Source organism: Carcharhinus amblyrhynchos, chromosome 21 (assembly GCF_965287045.1).
Source record: "Carcharhinus amblyrhynchos chromosome 21, sCarAmb.v2.hapA, whole genome shotgun sequence".
Classification (NCBI taxonomy): Eukaryota; Metazoa; Chordata; class Chondrichthyes; order Carcharhiniformes; family Carcharhinidae; genus Carcharhinus; species Carcharhinus amblyrhynchos.
The window spans coordinates 49,819,878-49,841,332 of record NC_137344.1 but is presented as its reverse complement, the minus strand read 5'-3'; the positions used below and the strand labels follow the sequence as shown (position 1 = coordinate 49,841,332).

Here is a 21,455-nt window from a genome sequence, read left to right as displayed (position 1 = left end):
GAAAGCAAGGCGATGATAACCGTATAGCCTTTTTTGTGATCTTATTTGAGGGATAGATATGGCCAGGAACATCAGCTCATTTTGAATAGGATTTTTTATGGCCCCCTCCCCCGCCCCACCTAACCACCTCTCCCCACCTAACCACCTCTCCCCTGCCTCCGCCCCCCCCCCCCCACCCCGCCTCACTCTCCGTCTCTATGATTTACATCAAACTGTTCCCAGTTCTGATGAAAGGTCATGAACCTGAAACATTCACCGAAGACCTTTGACCTCACGGATGGCTGGGATTCTCCGGTGCTGCTGGAAGGGCAAATGTTCTCACTTGCGATGGGCCGGGCATGGAGAGATCGGAGAATCCCCACCCAGAGCTCTGTTTCCCCCTCCGCAGTTGCTGTCTGAGCTGCTAAGAAGCTGTTTCCTCTGGCGGAAGGGTCACTTATTCAAAACATTAAGACAAAAGAAACAGAGCAGACGTGGGGAAGATTGTTTTCATGCAGTGAGCTACGGTGGTAACACAGGAAACAGACAGGGCTAATGAGGGTAAAGTGATTGATTTCATGTACATGAACTTTCAAAGGGTATTTGATAAATTGGAAAGGGTGCAGAGGAGGTTTACCAGGATGTTGCCTGGTATGGTGGGAAGGTCTTATGAGGAAAGGACTTGAGGTTATTTTCATTGGAGAGAAGAAGGTTACGAGGTGACCTGATTGAGGCATACAAGATGATCAGAGGGTTAGATAGGGTGGACAGTGAGAGCCTTTTTCCTCGGATGGTGATGGCTAACACGAGGGGACATAGCTTTAAATTAAGGGGTGGTAATTATAGGACGGATGTCAGAGGTAGGTTCTTTACTCAGAGGGTAGTAAGGGTGTGGAATGCCCTGCCTGCAGCAGTTGTGGACTTGCCAACTTTAAGGGCATTCAAATGGTCAGTGGATAGGCATATGGATAACATTGAAATAGTTTAGGTTAGAGGGTCATTAGATTGGTTCCACTGGTCAGCGCAACATCGAGGGCCGAAGGGCCTGTACTGCGCTGGAATGTTCTAAAGTGCCACACAACAGCAAGTCATAGCCTGTAGAATAAGCAGAGCTGCAAGTGGCTGAGTGACAGGGGTTAACGGGATCAAAGGACATGGTGGGAAGGTGGGATCAGGATACTGAATACAATCAGCCATGATCATAATGAATGGTGGAGCAGGCTCGAAGGGCCAAATGGGCTCCAGCTGTTTCTAGTTTCTAATGTAAAACAAACAGACTGTTTCATGGGGTGGCCCAGTGGTTAGCACTGCTGCCTCACAGCACCAGGGACCTGGTTCAATTCCAGCTTTGGGTCATTGTCTGTGTGCAGTTTGCACATTTTCCCCGTGTCTGCGTGGGTTTCCTCCCACAGTCCAAAAATATGCCGATTAGGTGCATTGGCCATGTTAAATTGTCCCTTAGCGTCCACAGACTTGTAGGTTAGGGGGACAAATACGTGGGGTTAGGAGATGAGATCTGGGAAAGATGCTGCTTCACAGCGCCAGGGACCCGGGTTCGATTCCAGCCTGGGGTCACTGTCTGTGCAGAGTCTGTAGGGTATCCCTGTGTCTGCGTGGGTTTCCTCCGGGTGCTCCGGTTTCCTCCCACACTCCAAAGATGCGCTGGTTAGGGTGCATTGGCCGTGCTAAATTCTCCCTCAATGTACCAGAACAGGTGCCGGAGTGTGGTGACTAGGGGATTTTCACAGTAACTTCATTACTGTAAACCTACTTGTGACATTAATAAATAAACTCATACTCTAAATAAATAAATAATTTAAAAAAGGTATTCCGTATCAGTATTATAGTATCATATATATTGCTTTTCTTGATCTGTGTTAATAACTTAGACTTGGGTGTATGGGCATAATTTCAAGAATGTGAAAGTATGTGAATTGTGAGAAAAGTTTTTAAAGTTTATTAATTGTGTCATAGATAGGCTTACATTAACACTGCAATGAAGTTACTGTTAAAATTCCCCAGTTGCCACACTCGGGTGCCTCTTAAGGTACACTGAGAATTTAACACGGCCAATGCACCTAACCAGCATGTCATTCGGACAGTGACGGGAAACTGGAGCTCCCAGCGGAAACCCACGTGGACACGGGGAGAACATGCAAACACCACACAGACAGTGACCCGAGCCGGGAATCGAACCTGGATCCCTGGCGCTGTGAGACAGCAGTGCTAACCACTGTGCTACCCGGATAGTGATAGACTGCAAGAGGACATAGAAGGATTGATAGAATGGGTGGGCACATGGCAGGTAATACTTAATTCAGACAAGGTGAACTGAAATACAAGAACAAGGAGGGGTAATATAAAACAAAAGATCCAATTTGGAAAGGGTGAGGAACCTGGTGGTATGTATATGTGCACAAATCATCGATAACAAAACAGTTTGAGAGAGTGATTAATAAGACATACAGAATGGAGAATGGGTTTGTGAACAGCCATTTAGAGAACAAAAGGAGGAGTTAATGACGAATCTTTATAAAACTCTGGTTCAGTCTCAGTTACAATATTGTGTGTAATCCTCTACATCACACGTTAGGAAGGCGATAAAGGCTTTGGAAAGGGTGCAGAAAAGATTTATTAAAATGGGTTAGACAGATGAGGGACCAGTTACAAGGACAGATTAGAGAAACTGGGACTGTTCTCCTGAGAGAAGGTTTAGAGGAGACTTGTGTTCAAAATCATGAACAGAGTAGATAGTGCTCTATCGCCCACTCACACTTTGGGAAATCAGACCACAAGGCTGTGCTCCTGCTCCCGGCTTACAAACAAAAACTGAAGCAGGAGAATCCATCAGAGAGAATTGTTGCATGTTGTTCTAAGGAATCGGATGATCTCCTACGGGGTTGCCTAGAATCAGTGGACTGGTCAGTATTTAAAAACTCTGCGACCAGCCTGAACAAGTACACCACTACAGTAACTAACTTCATCAGTCAGTGTGTAGAAGACTGTGTGTCAAAGAAGCAAATCCGTGTGTTCCCCAGTGGATGAACAGGGATATCCACTGCTTGCAAGTCCAAGTCTGAGGCGTTTAAGTCAGGTGACACTGACCTATATAAGAAAGCCAGATACAATCTAAGGAGATCCATCAAAGATGCCAAAAGACAATACCAGACCAAGCTCGAGTCCCAGGTGAGCCACACCGACCCCATCAAGGTCATGGCAAGGTCTGCAAGACATAACAGGCTACAAGATGAAAGCATGTAAAATCGCCAGCTCCAATGCACCCCTCCCGGATGAGCTCAATGCATTCTCTGCCCGTTTTGAGCAAGAGGTCAGTGAGGCTATGCCCGCCACCCTGGAAGCCCTGGATGACCCTGTATCTGGGTCACCATTGCAGATGTCAAAGCAGCTTTCTCAAAGGTCAACCCATGGAAAGTGACTGTCCCGGATGGGATACCCGGGGCACTCAGATCCTGTGTGGATCAGCGGGCGGGGGGATTCACAAACACCTTCAACCTCTCTTTACAACAATCTGAGGTCCCTATCTGCTTCAAGAAGATGACCATTATCCTGGTACCAAAGAAAAACCAAGCAGCGTGGCCTTAATGACTATCGGCCGGTGGCTCTGACATCCATCATTATGAAGTGCTTCAAAAGGTTAGTCATGGCGTGAATCAATTCCAGCCTCCCGGATTACCACCACAACTGGTCCACAGCAGACACCATCTCCCTGGCCCTGCACTCAAACCCGGAACATCTAGGTAACAAGAACACCTATGTCAGACTCCTATTTATTGACTACAGCTCAGCCTTCAACACCGTTATTCCCACAAAACTCATTTCCAAACTCCATGGCCTGGGTCTCGGCTCCTCCCTCTGTGACTGGATCCTGGACTTCCGAACTCACAGACCACAATCAGTAAGGATAGGCAATAACACCTCCTCCACGATCATCCTCAACACCGGTGCCCCACAAGGCTGTGTTTTCAGCCCCCTCCTTATACACCTATGACTGTGTGGCCAAATTCCCCTTCAATTCGATTTTCAAACTTGCTGACGATGCCACCGTAGTGGGTCGGATCTCAAACAATGACGAGACAGAGTACAGGAATGAGATAGAGAATCTGTGAACTGGTGCGGCGACAATAATCTCTCCCTCAATGTCAACAAAACAAAGGAGATTGTCATTGACTTCAAGAAGCATAAAGGAGAACATGCCCCTGCCTACATCAACGGGGATGAAGTAGAAAGGGTCGAGAGCTTCAAGTTTTTAGGTGTCCAGATCACCAACAATCTGTCCTGGTCCCCCCCATGCCAACACTATAGTTAAGAGTCCCACCAACACCTCTACTTTCTCAGAAGACTAAGGAAATTTGGCATGTCTGCTACGACTCTCACCAACTTTTACAGATGCACCATAGAAAGCATTCTTTCTGGTTGTATCACAGCTTGGTATGGGCTCCTGCTCTGTCCAAGACCACAAGACACGACAAAAGGTTGTGAATGAAGCCCAGTCCATCACACAAACCAGCCTCCCATCCATTGACTCTGGCTACACTTCCCACTGCCTCGGCAAAGCAGCCGGCATAATTAAGGCCCCCACGCATCCCGGACATTCTCTCTTCCACCTTCTTCCTTCGGGAAAAAGATACAGAAGTCTGAGGTCACGCACAACCGACTCAAAAACAGCTTCTTCCCTGCTGCTGTCAGACTTTTGAATAGACTTACCTTGCATTAAGTTGATCTTTCTCTACAACCTGGCTATGACTGTAACACTACATTCTCCACTCTTTCCTTTCCTTCTCTATGAACAGTATGCTTTGTCTGTATAGCACGCAATAAACGATACTTTTCACTGTATGCTAATATATGTGACAATAATAAATCAAATCAAATCCAATCGTGGGAAACTGTTCCTATTGGTGGAAGTGTAGAGAACTGGAGTCACTGATTTAGTGAATGGCCTGAGAAGCAATGACATCACGAGGAAAGACTTTTAAAAAATGCAGTGTTTATCCGTGTGGTTTTCAAACCGGTATTGGCTAATTATCCAGAGAAAACATGTACAAGGCTACAGCAGGAGTGGGACCAGCTGAGGGCTAGTAGCAGCTCGCTGGGCTAAATGGCTTCCTTCTATGGTGGCCAAAGCAGATTGAAGAGTAACTTCCAAAAGGCTAACCACTCGGAGAAGTTGCAGGATTAGGGTGGAAGAGCAGGAGAATGGAGTTAATGGAGAAGGTTTCTGAATGAGATAGCACAGACACAAAGGAAAGAATGGCCTCCTCCTGCGCTGTAAGGTTTTGTGACTCCATAAGATAAACGACGTTAAACAAGAAAATGCAGAAACTGAAAATATCAGTTAACTCCTGAAATGACCAGTCAAGGAGTCTGTGAGAGAAACCATCACCTCCTTTTCCTTCCTTTTGGAGGGACTCCATTGTAATATCTGCCGTGTTTTCCGCGAGTATAAGTTGGGGTGACTGCAATTGGGAAGCTGTATTGGAAGATCAACTCTTCACAAAAGATCAAGTCCAATGGTGTGCAGGTTGGTTAGTCAGTCATGGTAAATGCACGGGGTTACAGGGACAGGGCAGAAGGGAAGGGCCAGGGTGAGATACTCTCTGCCAGAGATAGAAAATCTGGATAATCTCAGCAGGTTTGCCAGCATCTGTAAGGAGAAAAAAGAGCTGACGTTTCGAGTCCAGATGACCTTTCGTTAAAGCTTTAACAAAGAGTCATTGGGACTCGAAACGTCAGCTCTTTTCTCTATTTACAGATGCTGCCAGACCTGCTGAGATATCCAGCATTTCCTCTTCTGGTTTCAGATTCCAGCACACACGGTTCTTTCAGAGAGTCAGTGCAGACTCAAAGGGCCAAATGGCCTCTTTCTGCACTGAGGGATTCTATGGTTCTTCCCAGACTTCTCCATCTGTCTCCACTATGAGTACAGGTCTGTCACTGTATAACACTGGGGTACAGTACTGGTGGGGACGGGTCTGTCACTGTATAACACTGGGGTACAGTACTGGTGGGGACGGGTCTGTCACTGTATAACACTGGGGTACAGTACTGGTGGGGACGGGTCTGTCACTGTATAACACTGGGGTACAGTACTGGTGGGGACGGGTCTGTCACTGTATAACACTGGGGTACAGTACTGGTGGGGACGGGTCTGTCACTGTATAACACTGGGGTACAGTACTGGCGGGTACAAGCCTGTCACTGTATAACACTGGGGTACAGTACTGGTGGAGACGGGTCTGTCACTGTATAACACTGGGGTACAGTACTGGTGGGGACGGGTCTGTCACTGTATAACACTAGGGTACAGTACTGGTGGGGACGGGTCTGTCACTGTATAACACTGGGGTACAGTACTGGCGGGTACAAGCCTGTCACTGTATAACACTGGGGTACAGTACTGGCGGGTACAAGCCTGTCACTGTATAACACTGGGGTACAGTACTGGTGGAGACGGGTCTGTCACTGTATAACACTGGGGTACATTACTGGTGGGGACGGGTCTGTCACTGTATAACACTAGGGTACAGTACTGGTGGGGACGGGTCTGTCACTGTATAACACTGGGGTACAGTACTGGCGGGTACAAGCCTGTCACTGTATAACACTGGGGTACAGTACTGGTGGAGACGGGTCTGTCACTGTATAACACTGGGGTACAGTACTGGTGGGGACGGGTCTGTCACTGTATAACACTGGGGTACAGTACTGGTGGGGACGGGTCTGTCACTGTATAACACTGGGGTACAGTACTGGTGGGGACGGGTCTGTCACTGTATAACACTGGGATACAGTACTGGTGGGGACGGGTCTGTCACTGTATAACACTGGGGTACAGTACTGGTGGGGACGGGTCTGTCACTGTATAACACTGGGGTACAGTACTGGTGGGGACGGGTCTGTCACTGTATAACACTGGGGTACAGTACTGGTGGGGACGGGTCTGTCACTGTATAACACTGGGGTACAGTACTGGTGGGGACGGGTCTGTCACTGTATAACACTGGGGTACAGTACTGGTGGGGACGGTTCTGTCACTGTATAACACTGGGGTACAGTACTGGTGGAGACGGGTCTGTCACTGTATAACACTGGGGTACAGTACTGGTGGAGACGGGTCTGTCACTGTATAACACTGGGGTACAGTACTGGCGGGTACAAGCCTGTCACTGTATAACACTGGGGTACAGTACTGGTGGAGACGGGTCTGTCACTGTATAACACTGGGGTACAGTACTGGTGGGGACGGGTCTGTCACTGTATAACACTGGGGTACAGTACTGGTGGGGACGGGTCTGTCACTGTATAACACTGGGGTACAGTACTGGCGGGTACAAGCCTGTCACTGTATAACACTGGGGTACAGTACTGGTGGAGACGGGTCTGTCACTGTATAACACTGGGGTACAGTACTGGTGGGGACGGGTCTGTCACTGTATAACACTGGGGTACAGTACTGGTGGAGACGGGTCTGTCACTGTATAACACTGGGGTACAGTACTGGCGGGTACAAGCCTGTCACTGTATAACACTGGGGTACAGTACTGGTGGAGACGGGTCTGTCACTGTATAACACTGGGGTACAGTACTGGTGGGGACGGGTCTGTCACTGTATAACACTGGGGTACAGTACTGGTGGGGACGGGTCTGTCACCGTATAACACTGGGGTACAGTACTGGTGGGGACGGGTCTGTCACTGTATAACACTGGGGTACAGTACTGGCGGGTACAAGCCTGTCACTGTATAACACTGGGGTACAGTACTGGTGGGTACAAGCCTGTCACTGTATAACACTGGGGTACAGTACTGGTGGGGACGGGTCTGTCACTGTATAACACTGGGGTACAGTACTGGTGGGGACGGGTCTGTCACTGTATAACACTGGGGTACAGTACTGGTGGGGACAGGTGTATTGCTGTATAACACTGGGGTACAGTACTGGTGGGGACGGGTCTGTCACTGTATAACACTGGGGTACAGTACTGGTGGGTTCAGGTCTGTCACTGTATAACACTGGGGTACAGTACTGGTGGGGACGGGTCTGTCACTGTATAACACTGGGATACAGTACAGGTGGGTATGGGTCTGTCACTGTATAACACTGGGGTACAGTACTGGTGGGGACGGGTCTGTCACTGTATAACACTGGGATACAGTACAGGTGGGGATGGGTCTGTCACTGTATAACACTGGGATACAGTACTGGTGGGGACAGATCTGTCACTATAACACTGGGGTACATTACTTGTGGGTACAGATCTGTCACTATATACCCTCTGTGGGGGGGTTATACGAGTGACCTCTCTATACTATTTAATTAGATGGCCAATATAGGTGAGACCCATCCTTCTCCCACACCCAGTAGACCCTTTCCATCAGAATATGCAGCCTTTGCTACACCATCTTGGAATGCTGACACTATAAGTCATTTCCACTGGGATTAGGTCAGATTGGTTAACTCAACACAGAAGACAGAGGGAAGAGGAGAGCTGGGCTCAACGGCCAATGTCTTCCTGCACTGTCTTACCTCAATCTCTTGGACCTGCTCCTGATTGGTTGCGTACATCTGTTGCAGCGAGTCTTCCAATTCTTTGTTGCGTTCGAGAAGCGTTTTCCCTAGCTCTGCTGCTAGGTGCAGGTCTGGGAGAAACACACGATAAATAGTTACAGCACAAAGAACAAACTTATATTTGTACAGCACCTTTCACAACCTCAAGGCAGCCTGCAGCATTTAACAAAACTTTCAAGTCCTCTTGAACTATGGTCATTTTTGTAATTCAGGAAATACGATGGCCAATTAATGCACAACAAGCTCCCATAAACTGCAACATGATCTGAGAATCAAATGATGTTGGTTAAAGGATTAATACAGACCATGGGCTCCAAGAAGAACTCATACTTTCCATTGAATAGTGCCATGGGATCATTCCATGCAGCTGAGCAGACAGGAGGAGGCAGGGCTTCATGTATTATTTGAAAGATAACACCTCTGACAGTGCAGCATCCCCTCAGTGCTGGACCATGGGCTCAAGTCTTTGGAGTGGTCCTTGAAACCATGATCTGATGATTCAGAGGTGAAAGTGATATCATTAAAGGATTCATTCCTTTTTCCTGTTACATGATATCAACGTCCAGTGGGAATTAAAAATCACCAGATAGAGACTATTAATTGCTAACTTTTTGCAACAGTTTCCATGTCCTAACCCCGCACACAGCTCAGCTGATATCTTTGGGGTTAACTGGTCGAAGGACATGATGTGGAGATGCTGGCATTGGACTGGGGTGGGCATCACAGACACAAGACAAAGGGGACTTTAATGGTAGTGTTCAAGACTAAGGAAGGTGCTAATAGCAGCATTAAGGTCAGATAGCAGAATGTGACAATAACAGAATGAAGGTCAGTGCTTTCTGAAAGCAAAACATATAAACAAGGTACAGACTAGCTCTGTGGGAAGAGGGAGAGTTCATGATCTGAAGCTGTTGAACTCAGTGTAGAGTCCGGAAGGCTGTAAAGTGCCTAATCAGTAGATGAGAAGCAGTTCCTCCAGTTTGTGATACATTTCACTGAAATACTGCATCAGGCCAAAGACAGGTAAGTGACATGAGAGCAGGGTGGTGTTAAAGTGGCAAGAGACAGGAAAGTCTGGGTCCTGTCTGGTGACGGAGTGATGATGCTTTGCAAAGTGACCCAGACCGTTGAGTTTAACCGATATTTTCTGTTTTTATTTCACATTGCCTGCACCCTCAATCCTTTGCTTTTATAATGCAGTAACAGACTTGTACCCACCAGTACTGTACCCCAGTGTTATACAGTGACAGACCTGTCCCCACCAGTACTGTCCCCAGTGTTATACAGTGAAAGACCTGTCCCCACCAGTACTGTACCCCAGTGTTATACAGTGATAGACCTGTACCACCAGTACTGTACCCTAGTGTTATACAGTGACAGACCTGTACCCAGCACTACTGTACCCCAGTGTTATACAGTGACAGACCTGTCCCCACCAGTACTGTACCCCAGTGTTATACAGTGACAGACCTGTACCCACCACTACTGTACCCCAGTGTTATACAGTGACAGACCTGTCCCCACCAGTACTGTATCCCAGTGTTATACAGTGACAGACCTGTCCCCACCAGTACTGTACCCCAGTGTTATACAGTGACAGACCTGTACCACCAGTACTGTACCCTAGTGTTATACAGTGACAGACCTGTCCCCACCAGTACTGTACCCCAGTGTTATACAGTGATAGACCTGTACCACCAGTACTGTACCCTAGTGTTATACAGTGACAGACCTGTACCCACCACTACTGTACCCCAGTGTTGTACAGTGACAGACCCGTCCCCACCAGTACTGTACCCCAGTGTTATACAGTGACAGACCCATCCTCACCAGTACTGTACCCCAGTGTTATACAGCGACAGACCCGTCCCCACCAGTACTGTACCCCAGTGTTATACAGCGACAGACCCATCCTCACCAGTACTGTACCCCAGTGTTATACAGTGACAGACCTGCCCCCACCAGTACTGTACCCCAGTGTTATACAGTGACAGACCCATCCCCACCAGTACTGTACCCCAGTGTTATACAGTGACAGACCCATCCTCACCAGTACTGTACCCCAGTGTTATACAGTGACAGACCTGTCCCCACCAGTACTGTACCCCAGTGTTATACAGTGACAGACCCGTCCCCACCAGTACTGTACCCCAGTGTTGTACAGTGACAGACCCGTCCCCACCAGTACTGTACCCCAGTGTTATACAGTGACAGACCCATCCTCACCAGTACTGTACCCCAGTGTTATACAGCGACAGACCCGTCCCCACCAGTACTGTACCCCAGTGTTATACAGCGACAGACCCATCCTCACCAGTACTGTACCCCAGTGTTATACAGTGACAGACCTGCCCCCACCAGTACTGTACCCCAGTGTTATACAGTGACAGACCCATCCCCACCAGTACTGTACCCCAGTGTTATACAGTGACAGACCCATCCTCACCAGTACTGTACCCCAGTGTTATACAGTGACAGACCTGTCCCCACCAGTACTGTACCCCAGTGTTATACAGTGACAGACCTGTCCCCACCAGTACTGTACCCCAGTGTTATACAGTGACAGACCCGTCCCCACCAGTACTGTACCCCAGTGTTATACAGTGACAGACCTGTCCCCACCAGTACTGTACCCCAGTGTTATACAGTGACAGACCCGTCCCCACCAGTACTGTACCTCAGTGACAGACTTGTATCCATTAGTTCTGTACCCCAGTGTATAATAGTGACAGACCCGTCCCCACCAGCACTATACCCATATTCTACAGTGACAGACCTGTACAGACAGTACTGTACCCCAGTGTTATACAATAACAGACCTGTACCAACCAGTGCTGTATGCCAGTACTGTACAGTATTCAAAATCAAACCTGGGTCCCTGGCATTGTGAGACAGCAGTGCTAACCACTGTGCCACCATGCTGCCCCAACTGTAACCAGTACTGTAATCCAATGTTATACAGTGACAGATCTGCACTCACCAGTACTGTACCCCAGTGTTATACAGTGACAGACCTGTCCCCACCAGTACTGTATCCCAGTATTATACAGTGTCACACCCGTCCCCACCAGTACTGTACCCCAGTGTTATACAGTGACAGACCCGTCCCCACCAGTACTGTACCCCAGTGTTACACAGTGACAGACCTGTCCCCACCAGTACTGTACCCCAGTGTTATACAGTGACAGACCCGTACCCACCAGTACTGTACCCCAGTGTTATACAGTGACAGACCCGTCCCCACCAGTACTGTACCCCAGCGTTATACAGTGACAGACCCGTCCCCACCAGTGTTGTACCCCAGTGTTATACAGTGACAGACCCGTCCCCACCAGTACTGTACCCCAGTGTTATACAGTGACAGACCCGTCCCCACCAGTACTGTACCCCAGTGTTATACAGTGACAGACCCGTCCCCACCAGTGTTGTACCCCAGTGTTATACAGTGACAGACCCGTCCCCACCAGTACTGTACCCCAGTGTTATACAGTGACAGACCCGTCCCCACCAGTACTGTACCCCAGTGTTATACAGTGACAGACCCGTCCCCACCAGTACTGTACCCCAGTGTTATACAGTGACAGACCCGTCCCCACCATGACTGTACCCCAGTGTTATACAGTGACAGACCCGTCCCCACCAGTACTGTACCCCAGTGTTACACAGTGACAGACCCGTCCCCACCAGTACTGTACCTCAGTGTTATACAATGACAGACCCATCCCCACCAGTACTGTACCCCAGTGTTATACAGTGACAGACCCGTCCCCACCAGTACTGTACCCCAGTGTTATACAGTGACAGATCCGTCCCCACCAGTACTGTACCCCAGTGTTATACAGTGACAGACCCGTCCCCACCAGTACTGTACCCCAGTGTTATACAGTGACAGACCTGTCCCCACCAGTACTGTACCCCAGTGTTATACAGTGACAGACCTGTCCCCACCAGTACTGTACCCCAGTGTTATACAGTGACAGACCCGTCCCCACCAGTAAAGTATCCTATTTTTAAAAAATGCTGAGATCCTGGTTCAGACACATCTGAAGTTTGGGAGAAATACTAAATGTCAAACTGGCTGTCTATCACAGTTTAAGTGGACACAATATGAATATTTCAGTTAGAATCCCCCCTCCAACACATATCCCATGACTCTTGAAAAAGCTCCTTGTATGTCAAGAAGCTGCTGAATTGTAAATAATGCTCCTGCGCTCTGTATAAATTTGTTCTGACATGAATAACTAGATTGTGAAGGTCAAGTATGCTTGATCTACTTAAAGAGCTTGCTGTCATGTGATTGAACCAGGCGCTGGGTGAATGCTGCAGACCATCAGGGTCACATTTGTTCCTGTACATACAGGCACTGTCCATAAACAAGAGAATTTTATTTAAAAACAGCCAAACTGTGAGATTTCCCACACACAGGAGGAGTTCTATTCTCTCCCCAAGACACCAGAATATAGACTGGGCTGTCAGGCAGATCATACATAGCCTGCCCAAATGACAGGCTGCTCACTAAACAACCATCTTACACAGCAAAGCAAAAAAATAAATCCATGGAGAATTTACATTGATTTAATTAGAATATTCATGTTCTAACCCACTAGCAGCTAACACCCAATGCAAAAACTAAACACAATGTCAAGCTGTAACCAAATGTTCAGACTAGCAACTTAACTAGTGAGAAATTGGGTTTCAGGTCCTGGTGGGAACAGGCTGCAGAGGCAAGTTGTCTACTTCTGTTCCGATCATCCGCTCTTGCCAACTGGCTTGCCACATAGCTTTAATGTGACCCCTGATTCTGTCGCAAGGGGACCCAGGTAACGCTAACTCTGCACGTTACATTAAGCAGGAGGAGTGGTGTGTGGCTTCACTCATCTGAATTGTTCACCTGTGATATCAAAATGGCAGAAAAATCACTCCCTTCCCCTCTGACCAGATATTTTATTTCTTGTCTCCCCTCAACCCCCCTCACTTTAATATGTACAATTGATCTCCTCCCCTGGTATGTGCCCATCTTGTGTCACTCCCATCTCCTGCATGCACATCTTGTCAGTTTTCTCTCCCTCACTTGCTCTCTCTGTATACTCAAGTCTCTCTCTCCCCGGCTCTCATATTTCTCCTTCCTTTCTCCCCATTTCTCTCTAGCAGTCCTCCATCTTACTGTCTGGATGTTTAATTCCTTTATTTCACACTACATTAGCAATGTGCAGTTCCACAAACAAACACCTCAATGTGCAGGGCAGCTTCAGACACTTTTGTTTTAAGAGCCTGAGAATCGATTTGCAAACACAAAAAAAGGGGGGTGAGATTGATGACAGTTTGAAATTCTCTCTCCCTTGCTCTCTTTGTCCCTTATTTCCCTTTCATCCATCTTTACTTTAACCTCACCCTTACATTTCACACTACATCTTTCCATTGCAGTGCTGATGCCTCTGCACTTTAATCATTTGCCCCAATCTTTCCACACCAGCTCCCCATTCTATTCCCCACCTCCGTCCTTCCTAATCCTCTCTATCTCTCTACCATCCCTCTGACATCTCCCTCCTTCTCCTGCTCACCTTGTTCCAAGTCCTGCTGATCATACCAAGGCTCGTCTTCCTCCGTCTCGAAGTCATCCATGCTGTGGTTGTTACTGATCATTGGGAGGCGTTTGGGTCGGTGTCCTTTGCTGGGAGGTGTTGCCCCTCTTGCTGGAGGGGTGTTGCAGTGTGTGTGAGTGTGATGGGGATGTGGACTCCTAGCCTTGTTGCTGTGGGTATCAGGCGCTGCGCTCACTGCGCTCAGTAGCTCCCGCCTGCGACGTGGCACCAGCTCCCAGCTCAAGGCTGCATCTCACTTCCATCCTCCACGGTCCAAAAAAAAACCCTTCCAACTCGGAAACAAGAACTCACCAGACACTGCAATCCTGTCCTTCCAGCTCCTCACTGCCATCTAGGCAACAACTTGCAACTCCAGCATTGTTTAACCCTCTCATCAACACTCAACAGAACATTATTGCAAAGGTCTCACCCCATCCAGTGCTGGATGAGAGAGAGAGAGAAAAATAATGTTGTCACCTTTTCAATCAGTCCACACTTTATACAATAACCATCACTTACATTTATATGGAATTTCAACCAAATTAAATGCTCCAAAGGGCTTTAAAGCATCGAAGTATGAGATTGAGTCACAAAATGTGTCAGGTTACTGAAAGTTTGGTCCAAAAAAAAATGGGTCTTAATGAGTATCTTAAATGAGGAAAGTGGGCAGAGAGGTTTGCTGACAGTATTCTGGGAGCTCAGGTCGTAGCTGCTGATGACATGGCCACCAAATGGTAGAGCAATTGAAATTGGAGTTGAACAAGAGGCCAAATTAGAGGAGCACAAACATCTGGAAGGGTTGTAGGACAGGAGGAGATTACAGAGACATGGGCTGGAATTTTACCTCTCCATCCACCCGCCACAGGAATCAGAGCAGGTGAGAGGCGGACATTGGAAAGGTCCACTGACCTTGGATTTTATGGTTTTTGGACAAGCGAGGTCATGGAGAGATTTGAAATCAAGGATGAGAATTTTAAGGTTTACAAGGAGCTGGCAGGTGGGATGGCGGGGTGGGGGGAGGTGGTTGCAGAGAGAATCAATAGGTTAGCAGGACTTGGTGAGAGTTAAAGACATGGACAGCATTTTTGGATAACCTCAAGTTTACAGAGGGTAAATCTGGGAGACCAGCCAACATTTTCTCCCAAAAGGCTAGTTGGTGGAGCCAGAACTGGATGCAAACTTCATTGTTACAGAGTTACACATTACAAGCAGTCACCTCCTAAGCCAACCATTTTAATTACAGAGGTTCAGGTGAAGGCCTAGCTAACGCCCATCACTTCACACATTTCATATACAATTAACATCCAGGAATGCATTGGAATATTCAAGTCCACCAGAGGCATGGAGGAGGTGTCCAGCAACAGATGAGCTGAGGTGGGGCACAGTTGGGAGATGTTAGTGAGGTGGAAATAAGCAGTCTTAGTAATGGGACAATGGTGGCAACTCATTGGGAGCAATCCAATATGACACCAAGGTTGAGTAGTATCTGCTTCGGGCTGAGCCAGATTCCGTGGAGATGAATGGAGCTGAGTTTTAGAGACAATGGCTTCAGCACTCCCAATCTTTGATTGGAGGAAACTTCTGCTCATTCACAGCAAGCTGTCTGATAACTGGACACAGTGAAGAGGCTGAGAGATGTAGTAATTTGTTAGAGAGACTAAATAGACTGGGCCTGTACTCGTTGGAGTTTAGAAGGATGAGGGGGGGATCTTATAGAGACGTATAAGATAATGAAGGGGATGGATAGAGAAGAGGTAGTGAGATTCTTCCTGCTTAGAAAGGATAGCAGGACTAGAGGACACAGCCTCAAGATGAGGGGGGAGGGGAGAGAGGGGGGAGGGGAGAGAGGGGGGAGGGGGGAGCGGGGAGCGGGGAGCAATGGCAATGGCAATCCCAACCTCTCCAATCTATCCTCATAACTCTAGTTTTGCATCTCTCAAACCATTCTTGTAAACCTCAACTGCATTCTCTCCAATGTGTTAACATCCTTCCTATAGTGTGGCACCCAGAACTGTACACAATATCTCTGCTGAGGTCTAGCTAGTGTCTTGTATAAGTTCAGCACAACCTCCTTGCTCTTGTATTTTAATAAAGCCCAGGATATTATATTCTTTATTAACTGCTCTCCACCAACTTGTCTTTGTTCTTTTGATATACTACACCGTTCTCCTCGCAGTTTACGATGCTTCAAAGTTTCAAGTCATCCACAGACTTTGAAATTGTCCCCTGCACACCAAGGTCTAGATCATTAACATATATCAGGAAAAGCAAAGATCCCAATACCTTGGGGAGCCCAAAAGATATCCATTGTTCATTACTCTCTGCTTCCTATTAGTTGGTCAATTTTGTATCCACATTGCTAAGGTCCCTTATATTCCACGAGCTACAAATCTGTTGTCTGATGTTGCATTGAATGCTTTTTCAAAGTCCACGTGCACCACATCAACAGAATTACCCTCATCAACTCTCTCTGTTACTTTTCAAAATACTCCAGCAAGTTTGTTAAACATAATTTGCCCTTTAGAAATCCATGCTAACTCTTACTAATTTTTCCATGTAATTACTAACTCTATCCCAACAATTGTTTCTAAAAGCTTGCCCATCGCTGATGTTAAACTGACTGGTCTGTAATCGCTGGGCTACCCCTACAACCTCTTTTGAGCAAGAACATAATGTCTGCAATTCCCCAGTCTTCTGGCACATCCCCTGGGTCTAGGGAAAACAGAAAGGTTATGGCTAGTGGCCCTGCCATTCAATGCAAAACAGACATACGAGAATGACCAATCTGGCATCCAGCTCCTGAGTTTGGAAGTTACGAAAGCCAGACTAGCTTTACAAATAAAAGGCACCACAATGGCCCCAGCGACTTGCAGGCAGCAGTCAGCTCATCTTCCACTCATTGTTGTATGGGTCAAAGCTCAAGTTTTATAGGGAGAGATTGGCTCCGACTGAACTACTTGGAGGTCTTCAAGCTCGGCATGGGGAGACTGCACCTAATTATTAGAAGATACTCTGGAGTTTGTCAGGAAGGCCTGGGATAAATAAAAGGGGACAAGCCCAGATCTACATTGACTCCAACGCTACACCCTGGTATTTCAGAACAAGTCCAGTCCCATTCTCCATGCTGGAGAAGGTGGAAACTGAACAAGGCGCTTTGAAAGTTTAGATCTAATAAGGACCATGCAATTTGCAGAATGGGCCTTGCCTATAGTCCCTGTTCTTAAGATCAACAAATCAGTTTATCTTTGTGGGGGGCTAGAAACTGACAGTCATTCGGGTCTCCAAACCCGAAAAGTACCCCATACCCCGGATCAAAGATTTGCACGCTAAGTTAACAAGCAGCAAGATGTTCTCCAAGTTGGACATGAGCCACAATTATCTTCAGAAGAATTGGATGCATTGTCCAGGAAATATGTCACGATCAATACACATAAGGGATTCTATGAGGGATACTTGCTTGCCTTTGGGGTCTTATCAGTGTGTGCCATTTTCCAAAGAATTATGGAGAATATCCTTCAAGGGCTACCGATGGTAGAAATTTAGATGACGACTATCAACATCACTAGAGATAAAGTACTGAGCAAGCTATTGGGATTGAAAGCAGGCAAGTCCTCAGGGTCTGATGGCCTACATCCGAGGGTCTTAAAGGAAATTGGAGATAGTGGATCCATTGGTTACAGTATTCTAAAATTTCCTGTATGTGGGAATGGATCTAATGGGTTGGAAATGTGCTAATATTATTCAAAAAGAGAGGCAGGCAAAATGTAGGAAACTATAGGCCAATAATTTAACATCTGTTGTCGGGGAATTGTTAGAATTCATTATAAAGGAAATAATAACAGGACATTGGAAAGTCAAAATGCAATCCATCAGGATCAGCATGGTTTTATGGAGGGTAAATCATGTTTGACTAACTAGGGTGGCGCGGTGGCACTATAGTTATGCCTGCTGCCTCACAGTGCCGGGGACCCACACAGACACGGGGAGAACGTGCAGACCCCACACAGACGGTGACCCGAGCTGGGAATCCAACCCGGGTCTCTGGCACTGTGAGGCCGATAGTAGTCATGATGTGGGTGTGCCGGCGTTGGACTGGCGTAAACACAGTAAAAAGTCTGACAATACCAGGTTTTAGTCCAACCGATTTATTTGATAGTAAACTCACAAGCTTTCGGGGTTAGTCCCTTCGTCAGGTGAATGGAGAGTTCTGGCCTCAGACAGAGCATATAAAGCACAGACAGTTTACAGATTACTGATTCGAAAGCTTGTGAGTATATTATCAAATAAATAGGTTGGACTAAAACCTGGTGTTGTCAGACTTTTTACTGTGAGGCAGCAGGGCTAACCACTGTTCTCTCTCTCTGTTTTCTCCCAATTTCTCTCTTTTATCTCTCTGTTTTTTCTCTTTCTTCTCTCACTCTCTCTGTTTTCTCCCAATTTCTTTAGTTATTCTCTCTGTTTTCCCTCTTTTTTTCTCTCATTCCCTGTCTGGTTTTTTTCTCTCTCTCTCTGTTTTCTCTCACACTCTCTCCATCTCTATTTTCTCTCTCTCACTCCCCCCCCCCTCCTCCCTCTCTCTCTGAGTCCCTCCCAGTGGGTGTGGGCTGTTTTCTCTCTCCCTGGCTCTCAGTCGGCTGCGGCGGCGGCGGCAGGATGGGCAACACCGACTCCAAGCTGCACTTCAGGAAGGCGGTGATCCAGCTCACCACCAAGACACAGGTAGGCCGCAGGCCCCGCGGCTCATCCCGGGAAACAGGCCCCGGCCCGCGGGGGGAGAGGGGGGAGAGGGAGGCCCCGCCAAACCCCCGCCCCAAACCCCCGCCCCAAACCCCTAAACAAACCCCTAAACAAACACCCCAAACCCTCAAACACCCCCGAACCCTGCCCGTACAGACCTGTCACTGTATAACACTGGGGTACAGTACTGGTGGGTACAGGTCTGTCACTGTATAACACTGGGGTACAGTACTGGTGGGGACGGGTCTGTCACTGTATAACACTGGGGTACAGTACTGGTGGGGACGGGTCTGTCACTGTATAACACTGGGGTACAGTACTGGTGGGGATGGGTCTGTCACTGTATAACACTGGGGTACAGTACTGGTGGGGACGGGTCTGTCACTGTATAACACTGGGGTACAGTACTGGTGGGGATGGGTCTGTCACTGTATAACACTGGGGTACAGTACTGGTGGGGATGGGTCTGTCACTGTATAACACTGGGGTACAGTACTGGTGGGGACGGGTCTGTCACTGTATAACACTGGGGTACAGTACTGGTGGGGACGGGTCTGTCACTGTATAACACTGGGGTACAGTACTGGTGGGGACGGGTCTGTCACTGTATAACACTGGGGTACAGTACTGGTGGGGACGGGTCTGTCACTGTATAACACTGGGGTACAGTACTGGTGGGGACAGGTCTGTCACTGTATAACACTGGGGTACAGTACTGGTGGGGACGGGTCTGTCACTGTATAACACTGGGGTACAGTACTGGTGGGGATGGGTCTGTCACTGTATAACACTGGGGTACAGTACTGGTGGGGACAGGTCTGTCACTGTATAACACTGGGGTACAGTACTGGTGGGGATGGGTCTGTCACTGTATAACACTGGGGTACAGTACTGGTGGGGACAGGTCTGTCACTGTATAACACTGGGGTACAGTACTGGTGGGGACAGATCTGTCACTGTATAACACTGGGGTACAGTACTGGTGGGGACGGGTCTGTCACTGTATAACACTGGGGTACAGTACTGGTGGGGACAGATCTGTCACTGTATAACACTGGGGTACAGTACTGGTGGGGACGGGTCTGTCACTGTATAACACTGGGGTACAGTACTGGTGGGGACGGGTCTGTCACTGTATAACACTGGGGTACAGTACTGGTGGGGACGGGTCTGTCACTGTATAACACTGGGGTACAGTACTGGTGGGGACGGGTCTGTCACTGTATAACACTGGGGTACAGTACTGGTGGGGACGGGTCTGTCACTGTATAACACTGGGGTACAGTACTGGTGGGGACGGGTCTGTCACTGTATAACACTGGGGTACAGTACTGGTGGGGACGGGTCTGTCACTGTATAACACTGGGGTACAGTACTGGTGGGGACGGGTCTGTCACTGTATAACACTGGGGTACAGTACTGGTGGGGACAGGTCTGTCACTGTATAACACTGGGGTACAGTACTGGTGGGGACGGGTCTGTCACTGTATAACACTGGGGTACAGTACTGGTGGGGACAGGTCTGTCACTGTATAACACTGGGGTACAGTACTGGTGGGGACGGGTCTGTCACTGTATAACACTGGGGTACAGTACTGGTGGGGACGGGTCTGTCACTGTATAACACTGGGGTACAGTACTGGTGGGGACGGGTCTGTCACTGTATAACACTGGGGTACAGTACTGGTGGGGACGGGTCTGTCACTGTATAACACTGGGGTACAGTACTGGTGGGGACAGGTCTGTCACTGTATAACACTGGGGTACAGTACTGGTGGGGACGGGTCTGTCACTGTATAACACTGGGGTACAGTACTGGTGGGGACGGGTCTGTCACTGTATAACACTGGGGTACAGTACTGGTGGGGACAGGTGTATTGCTGTATAACACTGGGGTACAGTACTGGTGGGGACGGGTCTGTCACTGTATAACACTGGGGTACAGTACTGGTGGGGACGGGTCTGTCACTGTATAACACTGGGGTACAGTACTGGTGGGGACGGGTCTGTCACTGTATAACACTGGGGTACAGTACTGGTGGGGACAGGTGTATTGCTGTATAACACTGGGGTACAGTACTGGTGGGGACGGGTCTGTCACTGTATAACACTGGGGTACAGTACTGGTGGGGATGGGTCTGTCACTGTATAACACTGGGGTACAGTACTGGTGGGGATGGGTCTGTCACTGTATAACACTGGGGTACAGTACTGGTGGGGACAGGTGTATTGCTGTATAACACTGGGGTACAGTACTGGTGGGGATGGGTCTGTCACTGTATAACACTGGGGTACAGTACTGGTGGGGACGGGTCTGTCACTGTATAACACTGGGGTACAGTACTGGTGGGGACAGGTGTATTGCTGTATAACACTGGGGTACAGTACTGGTGGGGATGGGTCTGTCACTGTATAACACTGGGGTACAGTACTGGTGGGGATGGGTCTGTCACTGTATAACACTGGGGTACAGTACTGGTGGGGACAGGTGTATTGCTGTATAACACTGGGGTACAGTACTGGTGGGGATGGGTCTGTCACTGTATAACACTGGGGTACAGTACTGGT

At 48.2% G+C, this 21,455-nt stretch overlaps 2 protein-coding genes across 3 annotated transcripts in view; one reads left to right on the top strand and one right to left on the bottom strand.

Annotated features, from left to right (window-relative positions):
- cdr2l (cerebellar degeneration-related protein 2-like) overlaps positions 1-14,429 on the bottom strand; it is a 31,357-nt gene extending 16,928 nt beyond the window's left edge. The window contains exons 1-2 of the mRNA XM_080209132.1: positions 14,130-14,429; positions 8,527-8,639 (exon numbers count right to left, since the gene is read on the bottom strand). Coding sequence (XP_080065258.1) covers positions 8,527-8,639; positions 14,130-14,211 — 195 coding nt within the window. The 5' untranslated portion in view covers positions 14,212-14,429. The remainder of the gene's footprint in view (positions 1-8,526; positions 8,640-14,129) is intronic.
- A 4,363-nt stretch (positions 14,430-18,792) lies between these two features.
- Positions 18,793-21,455, top strand: part of hid1a (HID1 domain containing a) — a 118,329-nt gene continuing 115,666 nt past the window's right edge. For both annotated transcript variants that reach the window (XM_080209234.1, XM_080209233.1), the window contains exon 1: positions 18,793-18,869. In XM_080209234.1, the coding sequence (XP_080065360.1) occupies positions 18,804-18,869 (66 nt within the window). In that variant the 5' untranslated portion in view covers positions 18,793-18,803. The remainder of the gene's footprint in view (positions 18,870-21,455) is intronic.